The sequence below is a fragment of the Neodiprion pinetum genome, chromosome 3 (assembly GCF_021155775.2).
Source record: "Neodiprion pinetum isolate iyNeoPine1 chromosome 3, iyNeoPine1.2, whole genome shotgun sequence".
Taxonomy (NCBI): Eukaryota; Metazoa; Arthropoda; class Insecta; order Hymenoptera; family Diprionidae; genus Neodiprion; species Neodiprion pinetum.
Genome location: NC_060234.1, coordinates 35953038 through 35977510, shown reverse-complemented (window position 1 = coordinate 35977510; position 24473 = coordinate 35953038). Strand labels below are relative to the sequence as shown.

Genomic DNA, 24473 nt, shown 5'->3' with positions numbered 1-24473 from the left:
TTTTTGGACTTGATGTTTTGAACTATCCACATCGCGAAGAGTGACAAAATCTTTCTGACCAGGCTGGATCCGACTTATCTCATCAGAACAGTGAAATTCTACTACATGAGAGACAACATCATCGCAAAGAGTGCGAGATGGTCTTGGATCTGGGGAGGATCCAAATCCACGCTCACTTTGCAATATTTTAGCTTTACGAGCCATTCTATATGAATAATCAAATTGTAACTCCAATTCTCTGATGGACCAACTACGAAGAGTCATTGTGAGATATTTAATTTTGTCCGCGACACAATTCGCGTTGATAAACAATTCTTTCATATCACACAACAATTCTTGCCCGATATCATTCTCAAGAAACATTTTCACACTGCTCTGTTCACTAATTGGTGAAGGTGAATCAAGATCGTCACCACTCGCATAATTATGATTCATATCAATTACCTCGTTTTTATCAGATGGAGTAATTGTGTTGCATTTGTACAATTTTATTCGACAATCCATGCACACATATTCTCCTAGGTCCGGAAACTTTTTCCGTAATGCTGGTGTCACTGGCTTTACCAAATTTCGCACCCAATTATGGCCAACCCTTTGGAAAGGATTACAGCACCGTTTCACAACTATTGTAGACATTGCTTTCAGAAATCAATTACTTGTGTGAAGAATGAGACAATATATTGCACTGATCGATACACTGGAATTCGATTGAATGTTATAATGCTTGCCCACTGCGCTAACCTCGGTTTTCCTAGGGAAATTTCTTTCACTCGATTGGCTAACTTGTTCTCAAAAATGGCACCCTCCTTATGTCGCGATAGTGTAATCAAATAAATGGTCGAATTAGTAAACGCTCTATCGCTCGTGACATGTGAGAATTGTACGAGTAATCTGTCAAGATTTATCCAAAGACTGATTAGGATCAAGCATGTGAGTGGGGCGCTGAGTAGCCGGTGAATTTTAGTGATACGTTTCCAGCAGCATGTCGACAATGGCCGATGAATCTACTTCCGTGCCGAGAAGGCGTCAATTGGTAAACAAAAAATTATCATTTAAAAATAAGCAGTGGTTATAATTCATTACCGACTGGGACATATGTTCGGATAATACAATTTCTCCCTAATCACAGCGCGAGAGGACCAAAAAGTTATACACGGATGATTGGACACTGGGAGATGAAGATATCGAGGGACGGAGAACCTTTCAGCTTGATGAAAAGATTGACTGCGAGCGATATGACTTGAGTAATTTTAATGGATTATTTCGTGAGATGACGGGATCTGAATTAACCCTGAGCTACCTGCAAAAGCATGGTCTTGGGATACCATTATTATTCAAAGAAAAATCCGGACTAGGCTTGCGTGTGCCAAGTCCAAATTTCTCCATAAACGATGTCAGAACCTGCGTAGGTACGTAACATCAACAAATGTCTCCGAGAGGCTGTTAGGAACTATATTTCAATAATTACCTGAAAGATGGCGTTGATCTACTATGATGATGTGTACAGTTTAAAAATAAGTATTTTGAGATGATTCGGATAGCTTGAGATATTTTTACAATTATGGAATTTTCGTGACGCAGTTGAATAATTTCGTCAATTACAATTACTTCACACTCAGGATGGACAACACATCTTTTACATTCAAATATCGTTGAAATAAATCCAGTTTTAAGGCATTGAACCTCTGTCACATTATTCTTATAAATTGTCTTTTCAGCCGGCCAAAAATGTCTATTAGATTATTATCAATGTAGTTACTTGAGTAGCAATTTAAATTGCCAAGTTTCACAGTCAGTTCTTACAGTATCATAAAGTCTTACATTTACTTGGTACAATTATTATTTTGCAATTCCCTGAACAGCTTTTTTCAAAATTCCAATTTTTCATTGCATGTAACAAATGAACTTTCTTAAACCTTGCACTAACCACCACTCCAATTTTAGGTTCCAAGAGAATCTTGGATGTAATGGACGTAAATACTCAAAAAAATGAAGACATGACTATGAAGGAGTGGCAGAGGTACTATGAGGAGCCGAACAAAGATCGCTTGCTGAATGTAATATCGCTGGAATTTAGTCATACAAGGCTAGAAAATTACGTGCAATCTCCTACAGTAGTTCGTCAAGTGGACTGGGTGGACGTTGTTTGGCCGAGACATTTGAAAGAGGCTCAGGTCGAGGCAACAAACCTGTTAGAAGATATGATGTACCCAAAAGTACAGAAGTATTGTCTAATGTCAGTGAAAGGCTGCTACACAGATTTCCACGTCGACTTTGGAGGTACCAGCGTATGGTACCACATACTGCGAGGTGGTAAAATATTCTGGCTTATACCTCCAACAGAGAAGAACTTAGCCTCTTATGAGCAGTGGGTACTGAGTGGGAAACAATCTGATGTATTTTTTGGCGATATGGTAGACAGATGTGGAAGAATCAGTTTGACCGCAGGAATGACCTTATTCATTCCAACAGGATGGATTCACGCAGTTTACACACCTCAAGATTCTCTCGTTTTTGGGGGTAACTTTTTACACAGCTTCGGCATCGATAAACAATTGAAAGTTGCTCAAGTCGAAGAACATACGAAAGTTCCACAGAAGTTTCGGTACCCGTTCTTCACAGAGATGCTCTGGTAGGTTCAAACGAAACCTTTTTCTTTGTCATTTCATTCATCATTGTCAGAAGCTATATGATAACTTATGAATTCTCAATTTTGTTACAGGTATGTGTTGGAACGATATGTTCACATGCTATTGAACAGAAGCCACCTAGATATTCAGGATGCAAATCAACAATCCCCGGTTACAAAACTACATGAACATATACACTTGACTCCATTCGAATTGCATGGATTAAAAGCAATTGTAATGTACCTGCACTCTCTTCCATCTACAAAGAAAAACGTTCCTGAACTAATTCGGGATCCAGTAGCACTTATTCACGACGTTAGGTGCCTTGTTGAACAACACAGACATGATAATCCTGATGCAGCTGTGACAGGATACCCAGTGCTGCCACCCCCTCCAGCTATGACAATCGCGGACAGAGTGAGTCTTTGTTAACCACATTAGTTTCTTTAAAGCACTTTAGAACTACTCGCAATTATAGACTAATCCATTTTTCTGGAATTTGTTCACAATGTAAGTCTTCATACTCAACAGGAACGTCTACGAACAACCAAAAAAAGTTATACAAAGTTGCAACGGCAGCAATCCCACGACAAGTCTGATGGCCTAAAGGAGATCAAGCCAGGTGTTCCTCGGAGGAGGCGTACTAGATGTAAAAAATGTGAAGCATGTACTAGGTCCGATTGTGGGGAGTGCGCTTACTGCCAAGACATGGTTAAGTTTGGTGGTACAGGAAGGGCTAAGCAAACATGTCTTATGAGGCAGTGTTTAAGACCAATGCTCCCTGTTACAGCTGCTTGTAAGGTCTGTCAGCTAGATGGATGGAAACAGCAACCAGCGCCACTTATGGGTATGTAGGAAAACCATAAAATTTAAGAACAAAATCATTAAAGCTTTGATTGTCAAGCGAAGTCTCGACCAACGAATATCTCACTATTCAAAATTGCAGGAAAACCGACGCCGTCGACGCCATCAACGTTAATGGAGTGTACAGTTTGCTATGATATTGTGCATCCGGACTGTCTGACAGACTCTGGTCAAGGAGGCACAGCTAGCGAAGATCTTCCAAACAGTTGGGAATGTCCACAGTGTTGTGAAAGCGGTCGACACTTGGACTACAGACCTCGGCATTTCAAGGCGCGTGCTCGCAAGATCTCTGTTTCAAGTGGAGCCTCATCGGCACCTACGACTGACTCTGAGCGAGCAACTACCCCAAGCAAACGATCTCGGCCAGACCCAAACGAGGTAAGTTATCACTCATCGATTAGGTGTATTATTTTTTATGTCGTATAAATCTCTGATTGTGATTGAAATCGCGTGTAAAACAGAATACTCGCCAGGCAGGTATTTGTCCTGTGCATTTCTGTGAATAAATAACTAAAGGAAATGGGCAAAAATATGAAAATGTTTTTAGACATTACTTGACATCTGAAAACCAATACCCGATTCATTATTACAGGCCTGGAATGATCGGGAACCGGCTGAAGGTGAGCAACGCACAGCGTTGCGCACTCAGTTAGCTATGCAGTTGACTGGATCAACTAGTAAGTCGTTAAAACGGCCTCACGTTGTGGTAAGGCCGTCGCAACTGCCCCCACCATCCAAACCTGGACCAGATTTCAACGGGCACACTTTAGCTTACGACAAAACAGTAATGCTGGCTATATTTAGGTTTCTAAGCTTGAAAGATTTAGCAAATTGTGCTTTAGTCTGTCGTACATGGGCCAGGTACAGTGTAGATCCTAGTTTACGAAAAAGAATGGACGTATCTCATGCTCACTTGACCGCAGCCCACTTAACAGGCATTGCTCGAAGGCAGCCAGAAAACTTGAACTTAAATTGGACGAACGTCACTAAGAGGCAGTTGGCTTGGCTCCTAGACAGATTGCCTCAGCTTAGAGTTTTATCACTACAAGGTTGTACTTGGTCGGGCATATGCGCCCTTAAGACTTGTACGTGCCCTCCGTTAGTTAGTCTTGACCTAGGTCACGTCTCAGGCTTAAATGATTCTAGTTTGAGAGAAGTCTTAAGTCCTCCGGCTGACTCAAGACCTGGTTTAATAGACAAAACGTCACGTTTAAAGCACTTGAAAAGTCTTTCATTGGCTGGTTGCGATATAACTGACATAGCTCTTAGATATATCGTGCAACATTTACCGTATATTGAAATTCTGGATCTATCGTCTTGTGGACGAGTTTCAGACGCCGGAGTTGCCCAGCTGACTACTACTCCAGCACAAACCCTGTCCAATTTAGTTTCTCTAAATTTATCAAACTGTAGACTACTAACAGAAGCCAGTCTTGATCACCTTGGGAGGTGTAAAGCGCTTAAACGGTTAGACCTACGACACACCACACACGTTTCTACGCAAGCTGTCATAAAGTTTGCTGCAAAAAGTGTACACAATTTACATGTGACTGATGTTAAGCTAGTTGAAGAAAAAGTAATTAAGTAATCGTGTCTGTAATTCGTAACATAAATATTCAACATATTTTACGCTTCTGAAATTCTATTGAAGAAAAGCAAAAGGAACTGTCACACATGATTTGTGTATCCGAAATTATCCGTACTAAAAATTTTATGCGAAATTCTTATATATTTTTTTTTCAATCTAACAATAACAACAAGTTTGCTCTTGATAAGCTTTTTTGTAATCATCCAAGCATCTTAATCGCAGTATTATTTGGCCATTTTATTGCTGTGAGATATTAAAAGTATTAATTGTACTTTTATTTAGTTGAATCAGTGAAAAAGTAACTTGATATCTTTGTTTTCTGGAAATTATTATTTACCAGTCTGCAAAAATTTGTGAAAGTTGAACGTTCCAATGAGCCTTGATTGCGTTGATGCTACGTATGGTTATGAAAAAGCTGGCTAGTTATTTGATATGAGAGGTATTACACTTGGTCCATAAAAGCCTCTATTGCGTGCAATCTATTTCAATGATATGAAGATTTAAAAGTGAAAAATATTAAGTAACTACTGCGGGATATGACCGTAAATCGATACGCAAATACTTATTTATACAAAGTGTGATCAGTAGACTGTAATTAACGAACGTAAAATTTATGTTCAAACTTACATATTAAGGTATCGAACCGTGATATACATATAGTTACGTTGTATTTATTGTTTATAATAGAAACATGAAACGTATTACGCCAAGAACGTTTATGCTGATATGAATCATTCTTGGACCTCCTTTTTTCTGTCTGTTATTAATTTAAAGTATTCAAATGTACTAACAAACTTTTACTGTCGAGATCCAGTATTCAGCCACTGATGAAACCATTTATTCTCTGGTTCATTTTATTTTTTGTCGCGTCTTTAGATAAACTTTTCAGTCAAAACTCTGTGGCTGTGAGCCAAATTCGGTTTTTCTAAATTACCGTATATGAAGTTTATCTATATAAAGCTAATACTATAAATTATATACATAAAAGACGTACTTCTTTGTCCAAGGTGTACTCGTTACGTTGAAAAGACTACTTATTATTTAATTAAGAAAATATTATTTTAATGAAAACTAATACATCTTACTGTATAACTCCTGTAACTTATAAAAAAACATAGCAATATCTCGGTTTTCAAATATAATTTTTATTTCAAAAACTACATGAATGTTCAATTTAGATTTAAAAAAGTAATCTAAGAGGTCAAACTTCAGTACTCTGTACAGTATTCAAAGTATTGTAAGCCATCATAATTGATTACGTTATTAATTGGTTTTTTCCTTTACTGTAAATTCATAGATCACAATTGTGATTTTCATTGGACATAAATATTGCATTTTAAATTTTTCCGTGGAAGCTAAACAATCGAGATTCCGCTAAGTTACTGGTGTATGTTGGCGTATGTACTCCATTCAGCTCCATTGTTACTGAAAGTTATCGAATCAATCAAAATTCCCTACCTTACTTCGGATACTAGGGTATCTAAATGACTGATGCTAGGGAATTGTCACGTAGTACGTTGCAGTATCGAAATTTTCAAATGTTCAGTGCATTGTATACCGGCTTGTCTCTACGTCGTAGCTCGTAGGTAACCATAACACACAGTTTTTGCTTTGGTTGAAGGCGATCGATAATTTGTGTCGCAGTGTTTCAAACTTTCAAGGTACGCAGTATTCTTCTAAGCGTCTCAACTGGAACTTGAAGAGGGATTATAAAGTTGAAGAGTAACGCGATTTGGAGAAAATGTGAGTGAAAATGCCTGTTACTAACTGTCTCGTAGATGCAGCATGAAATGCGTAGAGATGTATAATCAACAGCCAATATGTTTTCCTCATTAAAAAAATATCTTACAATTTAAATGCAAAAACAGAATACAGTAGCTTGTCAATGTGTAAATACGTTAATTATTAGCTAGTTTTACAATTACGTGTACGACGTAGAATCGATTTTTCTGATTCGTGACTCGGCTGTGCCGTACATGGTCGCACGGCAATCCTGCAGCCTACGCACCCATACATTTTCCCATTACAGTACGCACTGCAAATGATTTAAAATTCCATTCACCCAACAACAAATCTCTTCTTCGACTTTTAATGTATTTGAATCGCTCTTAACCTCGTGAAAAATAACCTTAAAGTGATCGAAAATATGTACTAGGAAAAACAGGTGCGACTGTGCAGGGATGTATGTGTGTTAAGTCCGTGATGTGTGTAATTGAGTTTTCTTTTTTTTATACATGTAATTTATCTTAGTACGTTCACAATGACTACTGTTATTCGTACGCTTATAATTATTATTATGATTTTTAGCATCATTCCTATACAGCGTATAGTGTGTATTTATTATGTATAGTATATCAGGGTGTTTCAGAAAAAAATAATTTTTGATTTTTCACCATGGCACCCCGTAAAAAGTTCGTTAGGGTCAAAAGAAATATCGTATTCAGACATGATTGAACATCTGTCTAAAACCAGGCATTTCGCAATTCTCATTATACGCTTACGTACCCTGTTATCACTAAAAGTTATTCAATCAATTCAAAAATCTTATCAATCTTCAAATATTTCCGCGTGTTTGCACCCGTACGATAAATTCAAAATTCCCTATGTTACCTTGGATTCTAGGGTATCCAGAGGACAGTTGCTAGGGAATTGTCACGTAGTACGTTACAGTTCGGAAACTTCAAATGGCCACTGCATCGTAAATCGGCTTGTCTCAACGTCGTAACCTTAACACGCGGTTGTCAGTTTTTGCTTTTGTTAAAGGCGATCGATAATTTGTGTTGCAGTGTTTCAAGGTACGCAGTATTCTTTTGGGCATCTCAACTGGGAATTGAAGAGTGATTATAAAGGTGAGGAGTAACGGGAATTGGAGAAAATGTGAGTGAAAATGCCTGTTACTAACCGGCTCGGTGGTACAGCCTGAAATACGTAACGAGATCTAATCAACAGCCAATATCTTTTCTTTATTAAAAAAAATATCTTACAATTCAAATTGCAAAAACAAAATACAGTAGCTTGTCAATGTATAAATACGTTAATTATTAGCTAGTTTTACAATTACGTGTACGACGTTGAATCGATTTTTCTGATTCGTGACTCGGCTGTGCCGTACATGGTCGCACGGCAATCCTGCAGCCTACGCACCCATACATTTTCCCATTATGGTACGCACTGCAAATGATCTAAAATTCCATTCACCCAACAACAAATCTCTTGATCAAATTTTAATGTATTTGAATCTCTCTTAACATCGTGAAAATAGCCTTAAAGTGATCGAAAAAATTTAATAGAAAAACACAGGTGCGACTGTGCAGGGATAGCTGATATTTGGTATATGTTTTTTTTTTTTAAATATACGTAATTCATCATGGTACCATTATCAATGACTACTGTTATTCGTATGCTTAAAACGATTATTATGTTTTTTAGTATCATTCGTGTACAGTGTATAATGTATATTTATATTGTGTATGTATGTATGTATTGTATGTATATTAGGGTGTTTCAGATAAAAATTATTCGTGATTATCCACCATGGCACGTTGTATAAAGTTTGTTTAGGTTTAACAAAACCTTTTAGGGGATGCCACGGTGGAAAATAGCAAATTGTATTTTTCTGAAACACCATAATGTATATGGATTAACATTGTATCGATGTACCATTGATGCATCAGCCTAATTCGGCTAATACGGAGTCTAAATCTTCCTGCAGAGTAATGCTTTCTTCACGTTGCCTCGCTAAATCGTCTTTTAACCGGTCAACCGTCGCCTTGAGTAGATAATTTCCTTTCTTGAGCGTAGCCAAACGCCCTTCATGCCTTTTGACTTGTGCCTGGAGATATAGTGAAATATAATAGTAAAAATTAGAGCGTCGCGGAGTATTAAATGCAAATTTAAATAATTGTCAACTTTAAAAAATTTCATTTTCAGATCTGCTTTCAAACTGACTTATTAGTTTTGATGTCACTGTTTGGATACGCTAAACAATGATAGTTATGATAATGATAATTGACCTGTAAACTGTTTTTGCGTTTTTCAACCGGAGCATTATCATCCTCGCTTTCAGACTCTTCCTCGTCCTCCGACTCTTCAGATTCAGATTCCTCGTCAGACTCTTCACTCTCTTCTTCTTCCTCTTCCTCTTCCTCCGGTTCTTCGTCGTCCTCCTCCTCGTGCATAAGCTTAGCCATTTTATCCACCTCTTTTTGGAGTCGCTTGAATTTCTTATTTTCTTCCTTCAACAACTTTTGCTGTTGTTTTATTTGTTCCCGCAATGCATGCCTCTCCTTTTTGGCATTTGCTGCTTTATCCCTGTGCAAAAAGTTTACCAATTGTTCAATTAAATATCTTATTATTCATGCGCAGCAATGGCCTTGAATCAAGCTTCAGGTTCTCACGGGAGAATACAGTTCCAGGTAAATTATCACTGTATTTATTATAAAGAAAACTTTCCAATCGAATTTTAAACCTAACTTCAAGTTCATTTTATACTAATGATTTCTCTTGATTGTCACTTGAGTTAGACAAAGTAGTAAGAAATATTTCATGGAACATACTTGAAGGTTTTTATCTTGGTAGTCAGGAGTTTGAGCTCCCTTTGAACCCGCTTCTCGGCTGCGACACTAGGATCAGCGTCTTCATCCTCCTCGCTGCTTTCCTCCTCCTCTTCTTCGCTCTCATACTCCGGCTGATCGACGCTCTTTTGGGAGGCGATCTTCGCGACATCCTTGGCACTGGGACACCCAGCTAATGCCATGCCTGAAAAATTTGACGAGGACGTGTCCGCGCTTTCATCTACTTCAAACTCTGAATCGACATCTGACCATGGCTCTGGCAGATTAGAGTTTATGGCTACACGCGGTCGCGTTTAGGAAAAAAAGGGGGAGGGAACAGTACAATTAATAAATTTTGTCATAACAGTAAAATGGGTCCGACTGTACTGCGTTGTGAAAGTATGGTGCGTCAAATTCCCCCTGTACCGCAGTGGAATTTTCCGGTGAATAAGAGTGCTGCAATTGATACTTTACAAGTAATTTCGAGTACGGTGTGTAAATTACGAATCAATGTCCGACCGCATCAAGTCACCAGGCTGAAGTTAGTAACGTCAACGTAACGAAACATCAGTGAAGAAAATCATTATTGAGCAAGTTTGAGAGCAATTTTCAAGTCGTTGGCTTGGCGAATATATTTTATCGATCATGGTTTATTAAATTTTCAAAATTCCCAAAGGTGCGAAGTGACGATTTTTCCTCAACACGCGTCGTTAGAGTAACGTTGCCAACTTCATACTCACGGCAATAGTCGGCTCGATCAACTTACCGGCCTTCATGCGTCTCTCCAACGCCGCGTACATCCTCTTCATCTCCTCGAGTTCGTTCTTCATCTTATCCTTCTCCTCTGCAACCGCAGCAAAGTTCTTCTCCATACGTTCAGCCTCTTTTCTCGCCTGATCAACCTCTTGCTTCAGGGCCTCTGCCAACTTCTCGTCCTGTTTCTTGTACTCTTGAACCGTCTTCTGAGACTTCTCGCGCTCGAGCTCGACCTCCAGATTCAAAATCCTCGCCTGCAATCTCTTGTTCTCCCTCTCGACCGCCTCTTTGTTTCGCAGCTCGATAGCCAGCATCTGTTTCGTACTTTGAAGGTCGTCGCGGACCGCGTCTATGTCGTCCATCTCGTCGGGAACGACCTCGTCCACGGGTGCTACTTCGGCCTTTTGTATCTGTTCCTCGATCGTCATCTGCCTACGGAACTTTCTCAGGCCCTGCAGCATCGGTTTTGACCTGTCGTTGGTTTTTACGCTTTTTAACTTCACCCCCGATTGGATCTGTTGCAGCAGCTTGTTGTGCATGTTCGATTTCTCTGATTCGAACACAAAATGGGCATTGCCTGAAATGGATCCCGGGGGAAAAAAAAAGAAAAAGAAAAAGCAAAGGGAAAAACAGAAAAATTTTCTCTTTTACAATAAATCCATTCGATTCACCTGTAGTAATCGTTTCAGTAACTTCGTATTTTTTTTTTTTCTTTTTTCAAGAGAAAACGAGCACAGTTGGAAAAAAAATAATACAAATACTGCGAGAAATTTAGAACTCGTTACTGTGACATTGCCCGATCCATCTAACGCCGGTTTCTCTGAAGATCTTTACAAATCGTTCGGGCGAAGAGGAGAAGAAAATCATAATAATCCGCTTGTCACGTTCCACTAGTCGTTTGAAATAACACGTGCGTTTCATTGATGGTTAAAAACCGTCGAGAGATTTTGTTTTCAGGCAAAAATTACAGCCTACTGTACTGACGTTTTTCCTGCATTTGCCTCGCATCAATTAGACGGTAACGAACATTACGGCCGACCGAAGACTTCCAAAAAGTAGAATCACGATGCGGTTTTTATAACGAACACTCGGTACGCCTTTGTCGTGGGTGATGAGGCGGAATATTTATTTTCTCTTAATTAATTACATCATTAAAAGTAACCCGACGAAATCTGTCAATAATTTTTTTTTTTTTTTCGTTTTCGTTTTTTTTTTTAATCAACGCATTAGAAATTTTGAAAAAATTTCAATCGGCTTCACAGGCCATCATAATTATCTTTATCGTAAGACAAATCACCGAATTTTTTCTATCTTATTGTTTTTTTTTTTTTTTTATTTCTCAATTCAATCGACCGATGCGATATTAACTGTCGGTATAGTTCTTCTTTCGGGAAACATTAAAAAACAAAAAAGTGGGGAGAACGAAAATGTGGTCGATTACAAAATCGCGACTAGTTGGGCGCATTGATCTGTAAAACTCACCGGCAGGGTCCTCGACAACTTTGTTGACTCTTTCGAGTATCGGGGCACTTCTGTCGTTGCATTTAACCTTCTTTAATTTTTTTCCACTCTCTACTTCCTTCATCATACATGCCCAATCCGGTCGCTTTCTTGGCCTCGATTTCAAAGCCTCTATCACTTTTTGCTGTTTTTCGCTGAGGGGTGGCAATTCCTTCAAGATCGTTCTAGCCGGCGGTGGAGGTGGTGGCCTAGGAGGCGGTGGAGGCGGTATGGCCGCCCTCGATGAACTTTTTGATAGTGTGGGTGCTCCTGAGGGTTTAAACATTTTTCAAACTGAAAATCGGAACGGTTCGGTTTCCCTTATCGACGAGTTTCTTTAACCCGAAACTTGGAAGTGTGAAAAAATCTGAGTTTCGTTGCTTTTCAAAACTGTTGACAACAATTTTGGAAAGTGCTAAAATCAATTGTCGTCGTCGATTTCGACGACATGTCGATAGACAAAAGTTGAAGTAAAAAAAAAAAAAAAAATAATTAAACAAATAAATAAACCCCAACAACAATCGACAAAGGAGACTTTTCGACTAAAAACTGGTCAAAAGTATACAAATCCTCACCTGTTGTGCTTTCGCTCTTCGAAAGCGGAACGACATCGGCGCGAGATCTTGATTTTTCGACGCGAATTTGCCGCTCGAGTTGGGGTCTGGAGTGAGCTTCGTGTCTTCCATTTTCCCGGGGTTTTGTTTTCGCGGATTCCGGTTTGCTCACCGTTTCCGGTTTACTCGCGGCTTCTCGAGTATTCGGCTGCGACGGGATGATTGTGATCTTGCTCTGTTTTCGTGTCGGCGCTTCGGCGGCTGCGGGTGTCGAATTGATCGGAGCTTCGACCGGCTTTGGAACGCTCTGAAAAACAGCGGAACGAAATTTTCTCGTCAATTTTCGATCTCGGTACAATCACAGCGGGATTGATGAATTTCTAACGAATTTTTCCCAATTGGGATAAAAATTGAAACCTGGCTCGTGGCCGCAAATACGGAACGACAAATTTTTTAGGCAGGGAAGCTGCTGCGCTACGCGTCGCTAGGTATCTTCGAGAGACGAAAGATTAACGACCCGGTGAAACCAGCGGTTAAATTTATAGCGTTGTTTTTAGCATCCACCGCACTACCGTGTCCTCATTGTCAATGTATGCGTTATAATACAGACACATTGTACGCATTATACAAATCACTGGCGATTTACGCGGATTAGTTTTTTTTTTCTTTCGATAAAGAAATATATCGAACGTCAGTGAACAAGTACAAGTCTTCGTCGACTTGGTAATAGACGTGCTTGTAATTTATAGTCTGCGGTTTATCCGCAGTTACGAAAGTTTTGCATGTGCATTGCGTGTTGTTGTTAGTTTTTCATCATGTTTTAGTTAGCAACGTTAGCCTAACGATTCGTGCTGAGGAAAAACCGTTATTTCGCAATTTTGGAACTGTTTGAAATTCAGTAAACTGTAATAAACCGAAATATACTAAGATTTTGCAATCCTAGTTCCCCCAAAATCATTGTAAAAATAATAAAATAGTGATTATTTTTCTCAACGTTTCGTTAAGATAACGTTACTAACGTCAACCTCGTCGTTTTTCATAATTACTCATCTAATTCGAAACCCGTAATACAACACAACGCGTTTCTACAACTCGCACGCCACAATTCGCGTTCACCGTGCAAATTCTGATAGATCTTGTATTGGCTTTTCATACATAGAATGATCTTACAAAGCAACTGCAGTTTTCCGATGCTCGACTGCGTTCAGGTTGAAGGGTTCGCATGGATTCACAGAGAATCTTGAGGCTTTCAAATTTCTGCAGTATTATACGTACGACCTTCAGTGTGGAAAAATTCGACATTGACGAAACGAGCGGTGGCCAAGCGCCATTTTTTTTTTTCCTCTCCTTTCACGAGCCGCGTACATAAATCCGCGAGTAAATCCTCTTCTTTCTTTTACATATGTACGTCTATTTTATTACCTCGAGATTTTACGGTTACATACGTGCCAATAATCAACGCCGTCTTCATCGTCCGCAGTTATTGCTGCCCAGAAATCCATCGAACGCAGATGTTGTCGGTATAGATGTATAGATATATGTATATTATATACGCGGAAAATTCACTCCGATTGATTTATTGATGTTCAAATTATTTTTGAAATATACAAGTTATAATTGTCGCACTGAGGAACAATTTATGTCGGAGTGAATGTTTCGGTGATTTTTCGGCGTTGATGAATCGCAAAAATAAAAAAAAAATGCTATATTGTTTTCTCAATGCGTCGCCAATTATATGAAATATACTTTGAGGGGAGGGGGTTGGGGAAAATTTATCATTCGAGAGATTTGGGTGTTAAAAAAAGGAAATAAAAAACAGAGAGAAAAAAATCGCGTCAATTTGCGTTTGTCTCTTTTCTCATCGGACACCTGGAGCACTTTTTCACTCCGTCGCCTCGTGGGGAGTTTCACGCGCTCACTAACGGGCGTACAAATTAAACTTACGTCATTGGGGGGGCTCCGCTCGTTCGAGTCCTCGACCGATAGAAAGAGAGACAAACACGGTCGATCCGCCCGTCTTTAAATAAACACGGCTTTCCCAATATTATTGTTGTTATTCGTCTCTCCGCTAGGAGGGTTTTTTATTGGCCGGTTGAGAGGACGTCAAATGCACATCCTCGAATATCGTCGCTTCGTCGTCGTCTACGCGTATAATTCCTATCAATAGACCCGCGCCCCGTGATCCGTCGGCAGTTTCATTCTATAGGGTATGGTATACGCATGTCGCGGACGGATGGATAAATTTTACGTCACATAGATATATCCGATACACGTACGAACGAGCGCGAATGCGGGAATTTATTTCGGCGTAATTTAGGTATAGGTTGACGGAAGACACAGCTGGCCGCAACCAGCAACGAGGATTTGAAATAAACCTGTAGCTTTAAATATAATCGTGACCCGATGCGTGCAGTATTGCGAACGCAGCGAGAAATCGAAACTATCCTGCACATGCCGTTTTTACATACCTACGTGTGTGTGTTTAATTTATTAGAAAAAAGTTATCCATGGTCCAAGAATAACGTGATATGTTGCAGCTTTTTTCACGAATTGATATCCGTCTTCGTTTCATCCGTTCGCAAAGCTACGATCTAGTTTCATCGTTAGAGACCAAGATTACAATACCGAAAAACGTGGATGTAATATTTTTAACATTTTATCTCGCAAATGGTTTTGCACCGAAGGCATAGTTTGATAATTTTTTTTTTTTTGTTCCTTTTTTGCAACAAATCCATATCCAGTAAATATTTGTTCATTCACCGGAAACTGTAGGAGCAATAGTTACGGTGTATTGCTAAAACCACGTAGAAAGTACCGCAGGAAACGGTCTTTGCATGACAGCGTGGATTTACAATACAGGAAATACTGCGAAATAACGGGTAGGTATAATAAATAAATATAAACTTCTCAACTCTGGCGCGCAGTTTTTCGCAATTTTGGATTCGCGGTTAATTTTGTACTTCTTTGTCGGTAGCATTTGTAGTTTTTGCACGACGCGGCAGCTGAATCTGAGAAACGTTACTGCAGGATCGATGATATCGCTATCGCAAAGTTTACGAGAACTTGAAAGAAAACGATAACTCTACGAAATCGTTGTACGAAAATTTTATTATACGCTGCGGTTCTTGTAAATTTTTTTCACGAGGCTGAAATTAGTAACGTTATTGTAACGATTCACGTTTCGGACAACACGTTTTTTACGAATCTTTAAAATTTACGAATCTCTGAATTGCTGTAAATTATAATACGGCAAAGCGGTAATTTAGATTTTTAAAACTTGGCTACTTCAAAGTCACTGCAAAATTTCAAAATAGTAATTTTTTCCCCAATGTTTTTCGTTTTTTTTTTTTGTCTTCTTGCTGCTCCATTTCCAAATAGTTTCAAATTAATCTTCCAACTCTCGTTACGTTTCAAAAAATCCGGAAATACGTTTCGCCGATTATTCAGAATGAAACGTGGGAGTGATTTAGAAAAGAAATTGTACAAACCGGGGGAAAGTTTTACAATGCTACGATATGTCGAGTAATTGCAGACGTGATCGCTATTCGTCTTAAATATCAAATAAATTGCAAAAAAGAAAAAAATGCTCGGTACACTTGGTGTTATTTTTTCACAAGGTTGAAGCAAGCGACGTTAACGTCACGAAACATCAGGAAGAATTTCATTATTTTGCAATTTTAGAATGACATCCAAGGAGTTGGCTTTTAAAAAAATGTAGGTACATTTGATTCGGTATGATTTACGTAATTTCAGACTTCAGATTTCAAAGATTTTTTCCGGAACATGCATCGTTACAGTAACGTGTTACTGACTTAAATCGCGAAATTGTTTGCTCTCGGCGAGTTTGGTCAAAGATCAGTTGCCTCAAAGTTTCGTTGCTGATCGATCGGCGTGGTCCGTACGTAAATAATGTAACCCACCTGCTGAAGCGCGCCACGTATTCTATTTCAGGGTGATCTTCGACATGGCATGATCCTCGACTCGCGGCCTCAACATACTTTTCTCCCATTCCACACACGGCTTCCCTACAATTTCCTCAAACTTTTCTCGCACTCCAGTGTATCCGTTGCAACGATTCTTTTTTTTTTTCTTCCATAGATTCTCTAGACGCGGTGCGCGAATATAAAATATTTTTCGAAATCCGACAAGGGTTGCGAGTGAAAAAAGAATTTCAAAACTCACCTTGAGCGTGACTTGAGTGAAGGCCGGTGGCTCGTCGGTTTTGGGCCTGGATTCCCTCCTGGAATTTAGAGTCCAGGGTGCGGCGGGCATCGGCAGAGGGTTGGGACCCTCTTTGACCCAGGGTGGGCGAAAAGTCGTCCTCTGGGGTTGCTGCTGCGGCTGCTGCTGCCCCCCGGCTCCTGGCATATTGTCAAAATTGATGTCGCACCGCGGTTTCGTATATTTTTAAAGAAAACAAAATATCCTCCGTGGAAACGCGTGACTCGCGCTTCGTAGACGTGCGGGAAAAAATTCGTTGAGCGATGAGGCTAACGACGTGGAGAAACTTCTTCACTCTCCTCTTCGTCTTCGACACTCTCGCAAGCTCTTCTTCTTCCGCGTTACTTCCCTGCGGCCGTTAATACGCGGCCTATTTTACGCCGAGGGGCTTATCCAGCTGCACCAATTCTCTCGGCGCTTAATTCGCGGTTTTCACGAGAAAAATAAACATCAAATAAACAACGAAAACGAGAACAAGAAGAAAGAAAATATTCTACCGAGTTTCGAATTCGCGCTGTATATATATATATATATTATATTCCAATTAACGCTTACGGACGTTAATGTTACGCCCAACAGCCGCCGTCGCGAGACTACTCTAGGTCCACGCGCTGGCAACGAATCCTCGAAATAACTGGATTTACGCCACTTTTTCGAATCCAGTCGAGACATCGAGACCTGTAACTCGCGCGATGGCCCCCCTGGCTGCTTCCCCCCGTTTTCGGGTATTTTTGGCACGTGACGTCACACGGGACGCGAGGTCAAAAATAGATGGTCTTCTAGGCCGTATCGTCTCTGCAACTTCGTGCTTACGCCTTACGCTCGCGAAGCTATGCGTATCGTCTTCCCTTCACACCCACATCCCGCCTTGCCGCCCCCTCTGTAACTGTTTACAATGCAATTTTCAATGTTTCGCGGAATTTTTCCCGAAGCGTGTACCCCGCTTGTTCATTCTTAAAATTTTTCTCCATCTCATTCAACGTTAGTGACGGATGATAAGGGCGGCGGAAGTGTCTCAAACCCGAGTGGACGTACCTTATTTTGCGTTTGCCAAAAATGGGAAAGTAATATCGTCCTCGAATGTTGATATTTATTTCGATTTCTGTTGCACGTAATTGATTGCATGCATTGACATTTGTCGTCTCATTCCCGTCATTATTTATCGTATTTGCAGATTTTTGCATGAGCCGAGCTACACATAAGAGCAAAGTTATTTAACTTTTTTATTTGAGAAAAGTAGTCGTAATTTTGAAAATTCTCCGCGTAACTACCATTTAGGTACTCCGGCGTTTTTCGCAGTCTCTCTCAACAATGCCGTTAGTGAAATACGTGCATACGTACTTCAGTGATTCATTAGTATGTACGTAAATGGAACGTAAAGGTACGAAGGTTACACATTTTCGTGCGGTACTATTGAGAAGGTCGAGAACTAATTCTCGAAAACGAGCGCTTGTAGTCAGAGTCGGGGAACCGAGAATTGTATTCCCCTCACAGCCCGTGAGCGGCTCTATTGAGAGGTTTCACCGTATTCGAAATATTGATTGAAGTCGTTGGATGTTCTTCGTATGCACGTAAACAACTGGTAAAAGGATTGATTAGCATTAAAGAATGAAAGCGAGATAGATAGATAGATAGATAGAGGTTTGTTACATCCATGGCGATGTTAGACAAGTAGCGACAGAAAAATAATACAGGATACGACAAAATATAAACGGAAAAAGCAAGTAGATGGACAGAAAAATAAAACAAAATAGGTAAAATAAAGAAAGACAGGAGAAAAAAGTAGATTACAGTGGGGAGCACAAAGTTTAAATTAAGACTAGGGATGAGATGAATGAAATTAAAATTAGAGATACCAGGTAAAGTAAAATAAGAGAAATACGAAAATGTAAGTGAGAACTGACTACAAGAACATGGATTATCACGCAAACTAATGGGATTAATCAGAACTAGAGAAAGGGAGAGAGAAAAACCTTTACTAATGAGGAGAGAAATGCAAAATGCAGAAATTTTGTGTGTATAGATAATTTTCAAACTTTTGATCAAGAATGAGTAACTGAATGCGAGAATGAATTCATTATAAAATAACAAGCACAAAATCTAACTGTAAAGTTTCACAGCCTGATCTGAAAATCAGGTAAAGCTAACGCAATTCAACGTAAACGACACTTTCACTCGCCTTTCATTCACATACCTTCTGGTACTTTCGTACTTTTATAGCCAAAGAAGCCGTTGTGACGCTTTCATTCAATTCCACCTCGCGGAAATTACGAGGAGTTTATCCGAGTTTTAAGAACGAAATTTCGCAGTAAAAGAATCGTCGGAGGAATGCAAATAATCGATGAAACATTCTATTTTAGGGTACCGACCAGCTCGCACGGAGAATCTAACTGCACAAGCTTTAAAATTTGATTCGCACACGATTCTATAAGCCGCTGTCGTCCGTCTCTAGAACGAAAACCTGTGCAAAAGCTACAGTGAAAATATTTTCGGAAGTACGGGGAAAATGAGTAACTTATTTATCAAAGCTCCTGCACAGTTTGAAATACAATTACACACGCAAAACGCAAAAATTAACGAAAAGCTAACCATCATCAGACGTCATATTTCTCGGACTAACTCGATGATCCAATCTTCTTTGAATCGTTGTTCTAAAAAGAATTTTCCTGTTTCTCAAATTGCTTATCTTCATTAGGGTCGGTGGTCTTCGCGAAAGAGATTATCAGCGAGCGGTGCAAAAACGTAACGAAGCTTGCCGAAGATTCGATTATCACTGTCAGGCGGCAAGATATTTTGAACGGGAGTCAAGGTTAGCAGAGCACTTCAACTCTTGGAGCTCTGGGGGTTTTTACCGTGATAATAAATTCATTGACGGTAAATCCAAGGCCGACAGACTTCGTCGGCGACAGAACAATCTGAGAAAAATGCTGAAGGATGAGGACGCCGGTTACAGGGGAGAATTTGCAGAGCGGGCGGCCGCCGGTATGCCTTCTGTAAGAGACGGACCTGACAGAGCCTCCGTCGAGAACTTGAGGAAGCAGCTCGACATGAAAAAAACGGAGAAAGCACTTTATTATCCGCACAATTACGGTTGTTTTCAATCGTGCAACGGTCCGTGCGAATGCAAGACTGGCGGTGCTTCTTCTCGTCATTATCAGGGTGAACACCACATTGATGCTTGCAGAAATTCCAACCTAAGTATGGAGCAAACCAATCTGAGGAATTACTCCTCCGACTGTCAGAGCCGCAAGGAAAATCCGGAGAATCGTCATCACGGTGAGAAGCGTCACATCCAAGGGCACATGATGTACGGTAGCAACATCGACAGCTTCGGCAACTCTTTCACGACGTCGACTGTTAAGCACACCGGGGAAAGGCGACACTACGAAACCGCTACTGACAGCGTTGACGAAGGGTCAAACCAGCGTCAGCACAGGGAAGAGGCTGATTATAATTCTGTTGCTTCGTCCGTACGTCAGATGCAGGAAGATCAGGTAAGATGAACGAATCGGAAATCATTTTAACCCCGTTTTTTGCTCAGTATACGCTGTCGCAGTCGGTCTTATCAAATCTATAATCCTGATCGTTCTAAATCGTTATTTCAAATATCTGGTAAAAGTAAAACGACGCTACTTCATTTCAATGTCTTGTCATCTTACAGGAAAGCGTGATGGGATACGCGGGACATGCGGCGATTTCGGAAAGGAGACATTACGGCAACCCTTCGAACAACTCGGGTAGGAGCCTGGCAAATACAAACATGAGGCAGGCCAGCCCGGCGAAACGTGTCTCGGAGACCTCCAAAGAAGCTGAAGGAGAACGAGAAGCAGAGGATCCGGAGGAATCCGAGTTCGATCAACGCTACGCAACTGCTGATCAGGAACTCGAGCAGATATACGAGAGCGGTAATCGGTCTCAGGCTTCGAGTCTGGGTTCCGAGGGCTTCACTAACAGGAAAAATTCATCTACCGACAACATAAATTTCTCCTGGAAATACGACGATCCCGCTAAACGACCGGTCTGCTTTCTCACTCACAGTCAATTGCTGGAGGAGATACAGGATTTGGCGAACAGGGAGGTTCAGGTTTGCAAGAAGCAAAATTGGGCCGAAGCACTTCGTCTTAGGGACATGCGAAACCGACTTGAACTTCAGAGGGAAGTCGAAATTTTTAATTTCAAAAATTTAGTTACAAATAAGAACAGACACTCAGAGATGACGAAGTTGGCCGATCGAATGAAGCTGATGGACAAACGCGAGACGAGTGGGAATGACCACCTAATTTACAGGTTAGTCAATTTTCTTTCGCAGTTCTCACCAGTGTTTAAGGGAGTACATAGCTCCGGCGCTGGCGAAAATTAATATTTGTATGATTGTATTTTATGGAGTGTGTTGTGAAATATAACGTAAAATGTTTATTACACATTATTTCTTGATCATACAAAAGTAAGAAAAAAATCGGCCAAGGAAATCATTTATAATAAATGACGTGTGTATTGAAATTTTTTAGGCCTCTGTTGCGCTTCACGGTTGACGTGATTCCGTCGGTAAAAGTCGATGGATTTGAAAAATTAAAAATGATTCTTCTACAGTAATGTTTTCGTTATAGCCTGTTGAACCATTTTTATGATGTCTAATTGAATACATTTTTTATGAACCAGAGGAGAATGAAATTTTAGATGAAAACGGTTCCTTTAACCTTCAAAATGTCATAAAATGCTAATTTTTGTGAAATTAATGTATCCGGCTCGATAGACTGTAACGAAGACATTACTGTGCAGGAATCTTTTTGAATTTTTCAAATCCATCGACCTAGAACGACGGAATCATGTCAACCATGAAGCGCAACAGGGACCTAAAGAATTTCAATACACATGTAATTTGTCACAAATAATTTTCTTGAACATTTTTTTTCTCTTACTTTTGAATAATTAAAATATAATGTCTAATCAATATCTTGTGTTATAATTCACAATATACTCCATAAAATACAACCATACAAATATAAATTTCTAGCAGCGGTGGACGTATTTACCCCCTTAATGTAAGTGAACGCAAACGGCGCACTTGGTATTTCCCGATATTTATCGCTATCGTTACCTCTTTCCATAACACTGTAAAAAAAAAAAAAAAAAATAATCGGAATTAAGTCTTAAGCTCTTTTTTTACGAGTGGCCTTGGTCCTCATTATTTATTGCTGCTGATTACGTACTTGTGACTTAATAAGAACTCTTTTTAGTATCGATCGTAACGTCTTACGCGATACAAATTCCTGGCTGATCGCCGACCGGCCAAAGTGACGAACGAAGAAGATAGGGGCGTACATACTTATACATGCAGAAATGATTTTCAATTATATGTATATTTGCCGTGAGAAAATAACAATTATGTGTATAACGCGATATATCTATTATAGCTATAAACGTCACGGCAATGTGGCAATTTATAGCGATGAATCACATATTTTCCGAGTTCTATAACGTTCTAAAGATTTGCACTGCAGGCCAAAAGCCAAAACCGTATTTCTCAACACGATTTGTCACTTGCCAATTGTGACCTGCTTTACACTTGTATCAAATTTACATTTTTGTTCTACTTACTCTACGAAATACTGCGGGAATCCCGTTGTGTTGAATGCTTATAGGCTGTTGCGTACGAAATTTGTATTTTTTTTTCCCCTTTATCCAGACACATTTTACGTCACGCTTTGCGTTCTTCTTGCGCTAGCGTACATGTGCTATGAAGCGTGAATTTCTCCACCTCGCTTTTCGATTTTATACATACACGTAAATCACCTTGACTTTTCCACTCGGATCTATCCCCATCCTTTGCGTAACGATTTGCAAAGAGATAATTAGGTATTAAGTGCGAACCCCATGAATTTTCCAAGTTAGAGGTCTCCAAGTTTTCTTATGTTACCTATATTTCACTCTCAAAACTCTTCTTTTTTCATACGATTTCCATCTTCATAGTTGTATCCGAGTTTTTCTTGTGCTTCTTCCTGTATTGTTATCGTCGCACTTCAAGAAGAAAAATCGACAGATAGAGAATTCAGTAGTTCGTTAATTCTCATCCAGTCTTGATCCACGACGTTTTTTTTCCATATTTCGTGTATACATGATCTCTACACATGAAATTCGTCATCACACAGTGAGGAGGCCAAGTCTTTGTGGGAAGCACGAGTCCGAGAGGACAACGCGATCTTGAGCGAGGATGAACGGGCCGCGAGAGAGAAATTACTGCAAGAATTGGAGGAAGAATGGGAGATGATGTCCTTGAACGACAAGGAGCGAATAGCTGAGTCTCCAGTGAAACAGCAGCAGTCGTATCTTCAGGAAGAATTGAACATAAGAGCCGAAGCTATGGATAACGCAGTGGATTTACCTCCCGTCCAGTGGTCGAATGACGAGTCGAAAAGTTCGTGTACTCGAAACAAGGACAAGGGTTCCGCAAGCCTGATTTTCCTAGGCTAAAAAGGGACCGATGTTAAGCCTCGTAGAATTCGTAGATATTTACCGCTTAGTAGTAGATGTAGAATGTATGTACGTACTACAGATTGGTTAGGATATTGCATTACACTCGATTCGTTCGGAGGTTATAAATTTGAAAAGACTTAAATTCGGAGACACTTGTAGTCTTTATAATAATTTGTATGATATTCGTACATTTGTATTTAACCCTCGTGGTATATTTGATACTATGTCAAAGCTTCGCGTATCAGACTGAAGAAATTATTTTCATATTATCATCTCCCCCTAATTCTATGGTGCTAATTTGACCGTTAGTGAAACCCTAGAGGCCTTACTTACCTTTAGCATTAAGTTATAACGTTGTTTTAATCTTATATTTACATCTTACGAGGCTTATTTTCTTCCACATATTCTCTCATCGTATAATACGTATTATTATATTCCGTTAGGGTGGATAAATTAAAATCATATGTATTTTGTTTTATCATTCGAATAGCATGCATCTTTTCAGAGGGCATTCTAATTCCTGCCAGATAATAGAAAAGAGAAACAAATCGTCAAATTCAGAATCAATTTTCGCGAAGGGGCGGGACGTTCTTCGCCTACAAATTTATACGATCTTTAAATCATATTTCATTATAATTCCTAGCCACCCTATTTAATTAATGTCAAATTATGTATTACGAATTGTAAGCCACGCTAATATTGCAGCATTAAATCTCTGCGTTTGCACCAACCTTATTCAAAATTCTATATTCCAAAAAATGGCGCATCAAATCCCACAAATTTTCACACTCGTGGGATGAACGAAGCTGCCTTTCAAATCCCAAATATTCGCACGCTCCTGACTCGCGGGAATAAAAAAACAAACGCACGCCCGAGCTAATCGCGGTAACTTTAATTTCCCACGTGGTTAGCTCAACAGCGGAGAGATGGCGCCACCGACAGCACTTCTCGGGAGAGATAATAATGATGATAGTAACAGGCGGAATAATAATACCGAGTGGGTACGGCACTCAGCCTCGGGCCGAGACGCAGTAGTAGCGCCCGTCTGACAACTGGGCGTGCTGCGAATGCACACCCACCAATTTCACCTTATTACTATCACTATATCGGAGCCAAACTATGCCGCGGCATATGAAAAGCTCTGCAAAACTGCAGCCGGGGGATCCCGACGTGTCTATTTATCTTTCCTTTTTCTCTCTCCGTTTTTCACCCTTCCACTGTTTTTCGGTTTTTATATTCCAACGTGATTCCGGGCTCGCGCTACGGAGAATCACATCATTTTCATGCAATTTGACGCTACGATTCTGAGGCATTGATTTTATTCTTTTCTGTG

General features: G+C 39.9%; 3 protein-coding genes across 9 annotated transcripts; 2 read left to right on the top strand and 1 right to left on the bottom strand.

Moving 5' to 3' along the window:
• The first annotated feature begins 784 nt into the window (after positions 1-784).
• On the top strand, positions 785-6219 carry LOC124215565 (jmjC domain-containing histone demethylation protein 1). Its single transcript, XM_046619103.2, has 7 exons — positions 785-1033; positions 1130-1409; positions 1945-2632; positions 2723-3047; positions 3162-3477; positions 3577-3872; positions 4087-6219. The coding sequence occupies exons 1-7, from the start codon at positions 983-985 to the stop codon at positions 5080-5082; spliced, it is 2952 nt and encodes a 983-aa protein (XP_046475059.1). The 5' UTR covers positions 785-982; the 3' UTR covers positions 5083-6219.
• A 424-nt stretch (positions 6220-6643) lies between these two features.
• LOC124215568 (uro-adherence factor A) lies at positions 6644-23870 on the top strand. 5 transcript variants are annotated; one of them, XM_046619109.2, is made up of 5 exons: positions 6644-6825; positions 7869-7959; positions 19362-20160; positions 20328-20953; positions 22816-23870. In XM_046619109.2, coding segments are annotated over exons 2-5 (1749 nt in total). In that variant the 5' UTR covers positions 6644-6825; positions 7869-7957; the 3' UTR covers positions 23138-23870. The 5 variants fall into 5 exon arrangements, with proteins under 5 accessions (XP_046475065.1, XP_046475064.1, XP_046475066.1 ...); XM_046619108.2 differs by having other exon boundaries at positions 7705-7959; XM_046619113.2 differs by having other exon boundaries at positions 6645-6825; positions 7869-7931.
• Positions 8025-17303, bottom strand: LOC124215566 (DNA ligase 1). 3 transcript variants are annotated; one of them, XM_046619104.2, is made up of 7 exons: positions 16628-17303; positions 12467-12752; positions 11874-12161; positions 10402-10968; positions 9639-9933; positions 9096-9393; positions 8025-8914 (listed from the first exon to the last, which is right to left on the bottom strand). In XM_046619104.2, exons 1-7 carry the CDS (start codon positions 16811-16813, stop codon positions 8753-8755), a joined length of 2082 nt encoding a protein of 693 aa, XP_046475060.1. In that variant the 5' UTR covers positions 16814-17303; the 3' UTR covers positions 8025-8752. The 3 variants fall into 3 exon arrangements, with proteins under 3 accessions (XP_046475060.1, XP_046475062.1, XP_046475063.1); XM_046619106.2 differs by having other exon boundaries at positions 9639-9840; positions 16628-17302; XM_046619107.2 differs by lacking the exon at positions 16628-17303 and adding an exon at positions 13891-14339.
• Positions 23871-24473: the final 603 nt, after the last annotated feature.

Bases quoted from the DNA above. Each gene is read 5' to 3' on its own strand.
- LOC124215566 (XM_046619104.2), bottom strand. From the start codon at position 16,813: ATGCCAGGAGCCGGGGGGCAGCAGCAGCCGCAGCAGCAACCCCAGAGG. The intron at 12,753-16,627 runs GTGAGTTTTGAA...GCTGTTTTTCAG, and splicing joins TCACTCAAGTCACGCTCAAG to AGCGTTCCAAAGCCGGTCGA. The intron at 9,934-10,401 runs GTAAGTTGATCG...GACCGCGTGTAG, and splicing joins GGAGAGACGCATGAAGGCCG to CCATAAACTCTAATCTGCCA.
- LOC124215568 (XM_046619110.2), top strand. The intron at 20,161-20,327 runs GTAAGATGAACG...GTCATCTTACAG, and splicing joins GTCAGATGCAGGAAGATCAG to GAAAGCGTGATGGGATACGC. The intron at 20,954-22,815 runs GTTAGTCAATTT...GTCATCACACAG, and splicing joins AATGACCACCTAATTTACAG to TGAGGAGGCCAAGTCTTTGT.
- LOC124215565 (XM_046619103.2), top strand. From the start codon at position 983: ATGTCGACAATGGCCGATGAATCTACTTCCGTGCCGAGAAGGCGTCAA. The intron at 1,410-1,944 runs GTACGTAACATC...CTCCAATTTTAG, and splicing joins CGATGTCAGAACCTGCGTAG to GTTCCAAGAGAATCTTGGAT. The intron at 3,873-4,086 runs GTAAGTTATCAC...TCATTATTACAG, and splicing joins CTCGGCCAGACCCAAACGAG to GCCTGGAATGATCGGGAACC.